General features: G+C 40.2%; 1 protein-coding gene across 5 annotated transcripts in view; it reads right to left on the reverse strand.

Annotated features, from left to right (window-relative positions):
- Window positions 1-13,244, reverse strand: part of DPYD (dihydropyrimidine dehydrogenase) — a 725,075-nt gene that overhangs the window by 451,185 nt on the left and 260,646 nt on the right. For all 5 annotated transcript variants that reach the window (XR_012646587.1, XM_075002998.1, XM_075002997.1 and 2 more), the window contains exon 5: window positions 8,336-8,497. Coding sequence is in view for 4 of the 5 variants with exons in the window: in XM_075002998.1 (XP_074859099.1) it covers window positions 8,336-8,497 (162 nt within the window). In the remaining variant the exon portion in view is untranslated. The remainder of the gene's footprint in view (window positions 1-8,335; window positions 8,498-13,244) is intronic.

Here is a 13,244-nt window from a genome sequence, read left to right on the forward strand (position 1 = left end):
GATTGTATGAGGGTATCCCACTGGAGATCTTCTGTGCAGATATCAAGGAGCCCTTCGTTCTCTCAGCATGTGCAACAAAGAGATGGGGTGACTTATGGAATGTCTTTTTCTGTCATTGTAAAAAGTAAGGGCCCTGCCAATATTCAGGACATGAGGTGCCTAACCTGATTGGCTGCACGAGATGTTGGGAGCAGGCTGGGAGGAAACTGTCTCGATCCATCTGGAAGGCTGAGACCACATTTGGCAGGAAAGCGGGGTGAGGTCACAGCTGGACCTTGTCTTTAAAGAAGATGGTGTAAGGGGGCTCTGAAGTCAAGACACACAGCTTGATAGTGGTGCTGACAGCTGCTGTGGGCCTGTGGGCAAGGTGAGAGGTGGGCCTGGCTCCCCACCCCCCCAGAAGGGGCAAGGCAGAGGGAAGTGAGACCCGGGCCCCCACCAACACTATGCACAGAGTGGCAGCACAGTGCTCTGCAGGACTTCCAAGGGGCCCAGTGGCAACTGCCCCCTTTCCTCCCCTTCTCCACACCCCCATCCAGTGGTGGTTCTCCAGCTCAAAGATCCTCCTTACTGATGTAATTGCCACCAGGAAGGCAACTTTCTAAGACAGGTACAAAAGGGAACATGTGGCTATAGGTTTGAAAGGTGGTCTGGTAAGTTTGAAGTGGATCAGATTAAAGTCCATTGGGAAAAGTAGGACAGGCATGTGGGAAAAGCCTCTCAAGACCCCTCAGGAACGACAGTCATGTCATGTGAAAACACAGACTATCCTTGTATCAGAGGATGGAAAGTGGCCATCATACCACTGCCACATGCACTCTGATGGATACCTGAGCCAGACCCTCCTTCTTCAAATGGAGAAAATCATTGAAGATGGTCTGAACAGAAGTCTTCATGGGGGACAGACCACTCTGCATGGCCTACTCCAAGAACCTAGTTCATTTGGCAATACACATTATGTTTGCCCGGCCAACAGCTTGTATCTTCCCAAGGGAACCTGCTGAACCACCACCGAGCATGACTGTTCCTCCACTTTCAGCCATGGAGCAACCAAGACAAGGAGCAATCATGCCATGGGGTGGAGCAATAACAGGTCTGGGTGAGGCAGGTGGCCATGGTCTTGAAAGATGTAGGCAGGGAGCCAAGGGCCATGAAGGAAGCATTGCAAGGCTCAATAGATTGGTAAGGCCAACTGGGTGAGATGAGAATGACCTTGGCTCTGTCCTACACCTTCATAGGACCTGAATGATGAGGGGAATCAGGGGGAATGTGTAACACAGGCTGCTTCACCATGGAATGAGAAAGGAGACCTACAGGGACCATGTGCATGCACGTTGTCAGGAACATAAGCTGTGGTACTTCAACTTCTGTTCAGTGGTGAAGAGGTACACCTGAGGAGCACCTCACTTCCATAAGAGCATGATAACAACCTGCAGATGGAGAGCCCACATTTGGTAAGAGGAAAATTGCGTGTTTAGTTTTTTCAGGCAAAAGATTCCCCATTCCTCAGAGGGGGAAGGCTTCCAGATGAATCCTGTGCTCAATGCAAAAGTCCCAGAGACAGATGGCCTCCTGACAGAGCATTGTGGACAAGCTCCCCTGAATGGCTGACTTAGATCATTGCGGCTGTGTTGTCTGTGAAGATTCAGAACACTCTGCCCACCAGATCAGGGCTTAACTCCCCCAACCTGAACAACAAAAGATTTGTGGCTGAAAGTACTAGCACAGACACTGCTTTGCAAGCAAAAACACTCCAAGCAAATACTGCTCATGGGGTAGAAGTTGTTTGTCTGCAAAGGTGCAAACAATGTTTACACTGCCTGACTTTTAGCAATGTGGCTGTGACAACACAGCCGTGTTACCGAAATCCATGTAATGTAGACATTGCCTAAGGGAACGTTACCATAAAGATCCTGGGCTTTAATTTCTCACCTAACAGCCTAAATTTGGCTTCCAGGATCTGTGTCCTACCTCTCCTAATGTCACTGGTACCTTCGTGCATTGAAATCACCATCTCTTCTGCAGCATTGCACATAAATAAAATACCCAGCCAGGTTTTAAAAAAATGGAACACATGCATTCTAACAATCATTTACACTCTATCATAGTACAAACAAAAAAAAATACGTACAATTCATCTTCTTGAATTTGAAAACAACAAGAGATCTTGTGGCACCTTATAGACTAACAGATATTTTGGAGCATGAGCTTTCATGGGCAAAGACCCACTTCATCAGATCAGATGCATGAGTGCGGGGGTGGTTTCAGAGGGGTATTACTCATGCATCAGATGAAGCGGGTCTTTGCCCATGAAAGCTCATGCTCCAAAATATCTGTTAGTCTATAAGGTGCCACAAGACTTCTTGTTGTTCTCAAAGCTACAGACTAACACAGCTACCTCTCTGATACTTGAATTTGAAAGTTAGTAAACTTTCTTAAGCCAACTTAAGAACAGCAATATCCCTCAACAAGGAAATCTATATTAGTATGGGACACGGGAAATTAAAAATCAGACCATTCAGTTTTCAGAGTTTATATATTCTATTGGCTTTACCAAGCCAAGCTGGTAAGTCTCTCATCCTGGGGTTAACTAGCTTGATGTGAAACTAGTTGTTTTGCTTATACAAGGCCTCCTGAATACCATGGTGTCATTAATTGAATCTCTTGAAGCTGAAGAAACTGTTTCTACCATACTAAACTCTCAGTGTGATTTCAAAAGCTAAAGCTACTATAAGCCCTTAGAGCAGGTTAGTGAACCTTACGGTCCAAGTCTTAATGAAATGTACAAAATAAGAGAAATTTGACAGTTCTCATTTCAGCCACTTCTGTGTTGTCTGAACACCACATACCTTAGTGGAAAGCATAGAAGATTTTCTTTTCCCTCAGACATGCATAATTAAAAGATGGCTAGACAATTTTTCTGTAATTTATTTTTTGGGCTGAAATGAATAATTTGGCTGGGAAAGTTATGGAAGAGTGGGGAGAAAATGGAAAATGGAGCTCAATATTGAACTACGACCAGGGCTTTGCTAACCCCTGATATAAACTGTAATATACAAAAGATTGGATTCAGCAGTGAGAGTCCCAGTACTCGTACACAGAAGTACACCTTCTGAGATGATTAACAGTCCTCTTTAATGACCTCCCCGCCCACTCAGTTTCATGACCACCTGTTCATCAACAAAAGGAATGACTCCAAATATCTGTGAAAAGGAAAGGGGTACTTGAAAAGCTTCAGCTGTTAGTAAGTAACCTAAGCTTCAACTTCACCATTGTGTAATGTGCATTTCTGGAGCCAAAAATGTAATACCATACTTAACAGCAAGTGAAGATACCTTGATTAAAAGGGTTTTTATAACTGTGCTTTTTTAACACTTTAATAAGAATAAGGTGATGCTGAACAGCTATTAGAGCTGATTTCTGCTAACAACTTAAAACATTTTACCACATTTTATTTAAGTGAATTATGCTCATATTGTTTTCTTAGTTGCCTTACCAACTGACAACAAATATATTTTCATGCAATAAAGCCAGCAAATTTTAAAAGCTGATTGTACTATCTTCACGTATGCCAATAAATTTTCATAGGAGTTTGTCTGAACGCATGCTGTGCTGGCAGCACATTATTAAGGTGCACATGAACATATTATTAAAGTAAAAATAGGTATGTGGATTAATTTTAATTAAAAATATTAAGCAAAGTACAGGTATCCTTACCCTTCCTGACGTTGTAAAATGTTATTCTTACTCAAATAGTTAATTTGCCACCAATGTGTGGTCCAGGAAATAAAGGTCTTTCAACAGACCATATCTATGAGCAGGTGCTTATGACCGACCATTTTTTCCCCCATCGACAGAAATTAAATCACGGGTCTTGCACACATTTATGAACATCAGGAAATGCTGACAAAATTGAGTCCCAAGTCCTCTCACAAAAGATATTCAAATTCTGTGAGCCTAAATAATATGTAGCCCACACGTGCTGCTTATCCTCAAAGCACATTACAAACTTTAACAATCCTCAGCTCCGGTGTTCCCTGTAAGCTGAGTGTGTGGGCAGCCACCCAGGAGGGATTCATATGCTGTCCTGATGATTAGCAGAGCACCCACAACCTTCCACAGATGGCAGCTTGTGTTTTTATTGGGGGTGCACATCTGCACATACCTCAGTGCAAATAAATTTTCTTCTGAACATAGATAGAAACAATTTGAGGGAATACTGCCCAGCTCTGTCAAACAGTTAAGTGAATACTCTTACACCTGTTTTACAAGCATGTTAACTGTAGAGGGTTTAATCCTAGCCCTGCTGAAGTCATTATCAAAAGTCTTTGGAGTCAGAATTTCAGCCAGAGTGTTGAAGTGATTTCTCCAAGAACTCAGAGGACGTCTATGCCAGTGCTGAATTGAGAAACCTGAAGTCTCTATATCTGCATTCAGTGCTGGGGCACTAAGTCATGCCTATCACTTCAAACACGCTGCACGAGTCTATATTTTACTCAGTTTTTTTTTTTTTTGCCTTCAAACACACGGCACAAGTCTATATTGTACCCAGTCTTTTTAGCCTTCAACCTGATTTCATATTAAGAATGGAAGCAATCTTTACCACCATCCTAAAGACAAGCGGTTTCATCAAGATAAGTAAATAATAATAATAATAATAATAATAATAATAATGCTCAATTCTCTTTTTGAGGGGTAACCTCAGGAGGTGACATAAGTATCAGAATGGTAATCTAGTTTCCCTGAGAACACTTAAAGTCTGAGAAGCCACTATCAAATAGCAAGTACCTGCAAATAACTAGCCTTTGGGGAAAATGTTCTATTAAATCTCCTTTCCCTCCCAATTGCTTCCTGTTGTAACACAAAGCAGAACACATTCTTAAAGAGGGGCAAAGCCTCCATGGGGTAAGAAGAGCATCAGGGTACAACATATTTAAATATAGAAATAATCCACTTTTTATTTAACTTTTGATTTTCCATTCAGAATTCTTCTTCTTGGAAACAGTGAAAAAGTAATTTTAAAACCCACTATGAAACCAGAAATATATTATTTGTTAGACTTTTTACTAATACAGTGACAAACAGCAAACAACACCTCCCTTTTTCTCCAAACCTATAGCATACACTTCAACATTGAGGAAAAAAGGCAAAGTTTAGTCCTTTCTATGAGTTTCATATTCCTACAACTCCACCTGTATTTACTGTCAGTATATTCTGCAGTGCAGAGTTCCATATAACCAGTATTCCAAGAAAATGAAATATTTCATAATTTTAAAAGCAACTGGGTAAGCGGGGGTGGGAGTGGGATGAAGGAAGAGAGAGACATTAATATAATTTTGACCTGTGCAGCAAAAGGTCTAAGCTGAGCTCTTGACACTCCCGTCATTTATCACAGTGAGTTTTACTCCACACTGTTCTCTAGCTGCAATTGTTACCTTGGTAACTGCACACACAACATACATATTCTGTATCACAGAGTATATAACATAAAGTATTCATTTTTACATTTAACTATAAGGATCTAGATTCTTTTTATTTAAAAAGTTAAATCTTTTTGATTTGATTATATCATCTTTTAAAATGAGGCAAAGGGTTACAAAGACATTGAGCAGCATAAGGCAAGTGTAATAGTGGAGGCATCCTATTTTGTATTTTAAAATATGCAAGACAAATATATGACAATAAATTTAGTAAATTTAATAAATTTTATCTGCTGTATGAACAAGTTAGTCACTGTGCAGAAACACAAAAGGGACATACACCATAGCTATTTCCCATTTAAATTTGCATTCCTGCTATATTGCAAATTGATCTTCATCTCAGGTTACTGAATAGTGTGACTTTTTATTACTTTTAATAATGTTATGAACTACCTATCTTATCCTCACATTAATTCCATGCAAAACATGTGTTGTAACAGTTTTAACCTTTGTGTAGTTCTTCGTAAATAAGACACACAGGGAATAGAAAAAAACTTTTACACGGTGCATGAGCAGCACCACTAAGGGTCAGCTCACATTAATACCAGCAGAAGTTGCATGTATAAATTAAACAATTTGCCAAGCATTCATGTAAATAAATTTCTGAGCACACTTAAATGTTTGTAGAATCAGGGCTCATTTGAGCTAGTGAAAATAACTTAAGAATCCTTCAGTAATTGTAGTGTTGCATGTATTGATTTTTTTTGTTTGTTTGTATTACAATTTCCATTACACAGAATTGTTAGTATTGGTATTTCTTTCTGTTGAATAAAATTCCAAGATTCCTACACTCAAACACAAAGAGGTCTTCTGTCTTACCTGGTAGAAATTAAACCCTCACTGCTAACCTCAATATTTACTACAAATATGATTGCATACTACAGCTAGTTATGATTACTATCGTATATACAACGTCATCAAAACCAACAAACTGAAATAAATCTAAAATTTTATTAAGTTGTAAGTATCAACAATAAAGATATTTTCTAATTACTATGAATTAAGAAATGGTATGTAGAAAAGGTAATATAAAAAGTTAATTTCAGCAAATTTTAAAATTTCCACACAGAATTGCACAGCTTCATCACTTTATTGTGTTAGGACTTTAGAAACTAATACATCACTTTAAACAAACTTAAAACACTGTGGTGAAAGCCATTCTGAGCTATTCATTCTGTCCTGCAGTTTCAGCATCAATCATCGTGCCAGCACTGAGCTCTTTTAAATAGATTTCTAAAGATTTTTGAAGAAGAATGGCAGATATTTAGCAAAATCTATCAAGCCATAATTCCCTCCTATTAATCATGGTATTAAGACTAAAGGGAAGACAAATCAAGTTTTAACAGATATACTTGCGTTTGGTTTCTAAACAGTAATATGTTCACTATTATATTTATCATATACTTGACAAGTGTTTAATCTATTTCTTTTACGCAAGCCTTATGTCTTGTAGCAAATGTTGTACTTATATATGTATGGGATAGGATGATCTAGTTATTCAACTTAAAGGTAAGACAAAAAACCACCAGTTCACTGTCAATCAGATAGTCCCATAGACGAGCATCCTGGTCTTAGTCCTCCTGACACAACTCCAGTAGGCTCAAACCTTAACTGAATAAAAGTGTCTCTGTTCCTTTGGGAGCAGAGGGGAAAGGAGGTTGAAAACTGACCACAGAAAGGTCACAGAGGCATTCCATACATGTCTTAGCAGGTGCATGAAAGGAGATCTGAAGGCAGTTCGGGGAGTAGGCTAATGACCTTTGCAAATAGATTCTGTGGCCATAAACAGTGCAAAGAGAACATGAAGCCCATGAACTGTACTACTATGAGATATACAAACAGAAGCTCCTAGGAACGGGGAATATTCTCTCCTCTAAACTGTTTATTGTCTTTTCCTCAGCTTTGCAGAGGGGACCAAAATTTCACCCTGTTTATAAATATGGTCCATTAAATGGGTCATCATATATAAAAGATCATGACTGATTCTGTAACCGTGGAATTAATCATGTATAAAGATTACATCAGCACATGTTCATTTGGTATGACACCCTCTCTTTTTTTTGCAGAGCCCAAGTATACAGGTCTTGCATAAATGATCATCAGAAGAGATGGGCATCTCCACTAAGGGAGGTCGATGGGAGCCTGTGCACCCGTCAACTTCCCTTACTCCTAACGGGGGGACAGGAGTACCATGATCACTGGGGTGCCCTATAAGTTTGATTTAGCAGGTCCCACTGGGCAAGCTAAAATGAACTCCAGAAGAGTAACTGTAACAGGGTCGATCTTCCCTGTCATGAAGACGTACTCTTACTAAGTAAGTAAATAAATAAAATATACATATAGGGTATGGAGCTTAAACATATTTAAATAAAAATGTCTTAACCGATCATCTAATGGCATCTTAAATAATTTTAATAATGAAAATTAGGTAAATCTAGTTTCCTCTCTCTTAAAAATTCCCACTGTGTGGTAGTATAGTGAATCAAACGACACTCCAGAACTTTCAGGGTTCTCTAGTTGTCTCCACACGTGATGTTACAAGGTGGCAGACTGGTGCACACCCTGGTTCATCATGTAGTAACCTGCTGTATAGATAAGCTCTAATTTTAACTTGCCTTTTTGATTACAACTAGTTCTCTATATATTATTATGAAATGCTTTTATTATATAAAGCTATTTTTAACAGCCAAATTCCTGAATGTGCTTCAGAGGAAGTAGCAATCATTTTAATCCATCACATTTTTACTTTTACAATAGAGAATACACCAACAGGTTTAATTTAACAAGAAATTTAATCATTTAAAAATTCTTAGGTTTATATGTAATAATACCAGCCATCTGTATGTCTTACATACCTCAGTAGCAAACTGCTGCAATCCACCAATATTAATTGGTCCCTCCTCCGTAGCATATAAATTGCATCCACCTACACAAAGGTCTGAGGTCGGACATACCATTCCACATGTCAGGCCCAGTGGGTTGTCAGAAAGAATCATTTTGGCAGCTCCATAATAGTTCTGCATAAAGAAAACAAAATCAACAATAATGTCACAAAAGGGAGAAGCGGACGTTCAAGAAAGGAGATCCAAAATTTTGCTCCCTTTAGGTGACTAGTACAAAAACACTGTACCTTTGATAAAACTGAAAGACACAAATGTGTCATGTATGTTTGTTACCAAGCATTGTCTAAAAGGCAGCAAAGACAAATTCAGAATCTATCTCATGGGCTGCGTCTAGACTAGCCCCCAACTTTGAAGGGGGCACTGTAATGAGGATGTTGGGAGATTACTAATGAAGTGCTATGGTGTATATGCAGCACTTCATTAGGCAAATTCTCCCCCGTGCTTCGAAGTGCCAGCTTGTGTGTAGCTGCGGGTCAGCCGCAGGTACTTTAAAGTGCCTGCACTACTCCGAAGTCCCTTTACTCCTCCAAATTTTTTAATCTCCCAACACCCTAATTACCTTGCCCCTGTCAAAGCTGGGGGCTAGTCTAGACACAGCCATTGTATGGCAGGCTAAGAATATTTCATTTATTACTTTTTTATTAGCAGAATGTGCTATTTTTAATGTAAATGTTCAGTTGTTTTTGTAGGGTTCTGTAGTGGATTTACAGTTGATTTTAAACATAGTGCTGTGAGTATTACTCTCCAGGAAGTGTTCTTTCCATTCCCAATTCAATTAGGCAGCTGGTGAACATATACTATGTAACTGCAGCCCCAAGTTCTCTCTCCATTTACCCCTAATAAATAACAACTATCAAAAAGCACCAAGGAAAAGTGTGTACCAGAGGCTTTCCTAAAACCACCACTGATCATGGGAAGAGGAAAGTCACAACTATACAACAAGACCTTTACCAAGTTTTGCTGAAACTACAATACCCACCGAAGGAAGTGAAGAAACAGATTAGCAGAGCCAGACATGTACCCAGCAGCCACCTGCTACAAAACAGGCCCAACAAGGAAAACAAAAGAACACTACTGGCCATCACATACACCCCCCAGCTAAAACCTCTCCAGCACATCATTAGTGATCTACAACCCATCCTGGACAACAATCCTTCACTCTCACAGACCTTGGGAAGCAGCCTGCTAACCTTAAATTCTCACCAGCAACTACAGACCACACCACAGTAACTCTAAACTAGGAATCAATCTCTGCAACAAACCTCGGTGCCAACTCTGCCCACATATCACCTCCAGCGATATCATCACAGCACCTAACATCAACCGTACCTTCAGGGGCTCTTTCACCTGCACAGCTACTAATAAAATATATGCCATTATGTGTCAGCAATGCCCCACTGCAATTTACATTGGCCAAACTGGACAGTCTCTACGTAAAAGAATAAATCGACATAAATCAGACATCAGGAACGGTAACACACAAAAACTTGTAGGAGAACACTTCAATCTCCCTGGACACTCAGTAACAGATTTAAAAGTACAAGTCCTACAAAAAAAAAAACACTTCATAAACAAACTCCAAAGAGAAACTGCAGAGCTGCAATTCATTTGCAAATTTGACAACATCAACCAAGGATTGAACAGAGACGGAGAGTGATTGGCCCATTACAAAAGCAGTTTCTTCACTCTTGATATTCATACCTCCACATTAGCTACTGACAATGGGCCACATCCTCCCTGACTGAACAGAGCTTGTCAACTCTGGCCCTCCCCTTGACTGAGACTCCCTCTTTAAACCCTCCTCTGGAACTCTGCACTCATGCATCTGATGAAGTGGGTCTTTGCCCACGAAAGCTTATGCTCCAAAATATCTGTTAGTCTATTAGGTGCCACAGGACTTCTTGTTGTTTTTGAAGATACAGACTAACTCAGCTACCCCTCTGGTAACTATACAACAGACTGGCAGCAGACACATGCACTAATTAAGTGGCATGGAGGACTTGTGCTGACAAATGCAGAGGGGAGTGAATTCCATTCCAGCCCTCTCCAAGTTACAAACTGAAAGAAAAAAGTTCTCATTTTCCAAACACTCCAGCCACCTTTTCCACATCTCATTCTCCAGTAACTTTTGATGAAAATTTTGTTCAGAGCTGGTCTGTCACTGCCCTGGTCTGTGCCAGGGAGCCCCTTTCCCAAACAGGATGTTAACCATCTCAAATGAGTCAGAAGCTGTAGAGCCAGTGGGAAGCAAAAAGCTCATTGACAAGTACCCCATCACAGTGCAGAGATGGAGTATTTTATTTTCAGTCTTCATGTGATTAATATACATGCAATGTGCATCTTCAAATGGAACAATATACCACACGATGTGAGGCTCAAGTAGTGAACATACAGAGAAATTGCTAGATTTGATTGGGTAGCAAAACAGTGGGTTAACCCCTGCCCTCCCCCCCAGAAAAAATGTAATTCATGACCTGAAAGGTTCTAACTGAGCAAGAGGCACATTAAAGAGCAGGGCATAATGTTCAGGGGTTCCACCAGAAGATGCAGTGAGGAACCTTGAGTTCCAGTAGGGCTACAATTTTGATAGACATAGTTGGGCCTTTCTTCTACATATTGCATTGTCTAGAAACTACTCCACAGGCCATGCCATGACTGCACAAAGCCATGTGTATATTTTCAAGGAGTTTGTTCCTAAATTACTTGATCAGTTGGAAGCTCTAGTCTTGGGCAATCTGGAAAACATTGGTTAATTAAGTGAGGCATTTGTCAAAGGACTTCCTTAAGCTGTTTTGTCTGTGGTGACAGGTAAGTGAGATATTGGGTCTGATTCCCATTTATGTTTTTCACTGCTCTGGCAATGTAAAAGGGCCTGGAAGTGGGTGTTAATTAAACTGATTAGAAATGTAATTTACACCCACTTTATGGCTCCTTTATTCTGCCAGAGCAGTGTAACAGATCTTCAATGTAAATGAGAATCCAGCACATTAAGTTCAATATTCAATACTGGCTAATGAAATTGTTTCCTTGTGTCTCTAAAAAGACCACCCACAGCCAAATATTTGGGTATTTATCTCCAGAATTCAAACACAAGATAACTGTCATTACTTTTGAATTTTGGTTTTGGGTCACATTTTGCTGTGTTTCTCCATATTTTGTGGGGATTTGTTGTGCCCAGGACACTTAACTTGATTTTAATTTTTGTACAAAGGAAAAAATTACAATAATCAAATATAACTTAATCTAAGAAAGATAATCAGGGTTCATAAATCTTTGAAGCCTCATAATTAAAATTTGTGCATATAGATAATTAAAATCTTTAGTTTATCATATTAACCGTTCCTTTTCAACAATCATTTTTATCATTGGCTGATACAATTTTTATAATATTTTCTTTTAAGACACAATTAAATATTAAATAGTTAAAACATTTTCACATTAAGTTTCTTTGGCATCCTCCTTAGAAATCTCCATTATGCAATTTCAGTCATGTTGATTGTTTGCTGTGTTATAGTGTTATGATTTTTATTAAATTGAAATTGAGGAACATTACTTACTGATTTGATATGTAGTCATTATATTCTATTATTATATAGACTATTATGAGTACTGTGAGATATGCTGTATGTATCGGAATGCCAAATAATGAAACAATATGCACTGAGTATATAAACTTTTGTAGAGTTAACATTTTTAAGTGACCACAGTAGTCAATATAAAGGCATCAAAGTGACAAAGCTAAAGAACAAAGGCCGTGTCTACACGTGCACGCTACTTCGAAATAGTGGTGCCAACTTCGAAATAGCGCCCGTCACGGCTACACGTGTTGGGCGCTACTTCGAAGTTGAAATCGACGTTAGGCGGCGAGACTTCGAAGTCGCTAACCCCATGAGGGGATGGGAATAGCGCCCTACTTCGAAGTTGAACATCGAAGTAGGGCACGTGTAGACGATCCGCCTCCCGCAACATCGAAATAGCGGGGTCCACCATGGCGGCCATCAGCTGAGGGGTTGAGAGACGCTCTCTCTCCAGCCCCTGTGGGGCTCTATGGTCACTGTGGGCAGCAGCCCTTAGCCCAGGGCTTCTGGCTGCTGCTGCTGCAGCTGGGGATCCATGCTGCATGCACAGGGTCTGCAACCAGTTGTCAGCTCTGTGGATCTTGTGTTGTTTAGTGCAACTGTGTCAGGGAGGGGCCCTTTAAGGGAGCGGCTTGCTGTTGAGTCTGCCCTGTGACCCTGTCTGCAGCTGTTCCTGGCACCCTTATTTCAATGTGTGCTACTTTGGCATGTAGACGTTCCCTCACAGTGCCTATTTCGATGTGGTGCTGCCCAACGTCGAAGTTGAATGTCGACGTTGCCAGTCCTGGAGGACATGTAGACGCTATTCATCAAAATAGACTATTTCGATGTCCCTACATCGAAATAAGCTATTTCGATGTAGCCTGCACGTGTAGACATAGCCAAAGTGTGCTATTTACCCATTGAACAAGCACACCAAAAACAGCAGCAGTGCCAGCTTTCCACACAGATTCAGCAGTATGCCTCAACCTGGTGCTAAAGGAATCACCTCTAGAAACGAAAAGGGAAGTTAGGTTCAGTGCTCGCTCAGGCTGTCTGCTCAGGCTGCCAACAAGGAAGCCAATTAGTGTCAGTTCTGCTGGTGCAATTCTATAATGTGGACACAGGTCTATTCAGAGACAACATAGTATCAATTTCATGAGCAATATAGGGCATACAGAACTGAAGTGCAGATCTGCACACTATTCCTATCCTACAACTAGCCTGCTGAGTAACCACAGACAAACCATTTTAACTTCTTTATGCTCAGCCCACCTTATGCTTGAAAGGGGGGATGAAAAGAG

This window comes from Carettochelys insculpta, chromosome 9 (genome assembly GCF_033958435.1).
Source record: "Carettochelys insculpta isolate YL-2023 chromosome 9, ASM3395843v1, whole genome shotgun sequence".
NCBI lineage: Eukaryota > Metazoa > Chordata > Testudines > Carettochelyidae > Carettochelys > Carettochelys insculpta.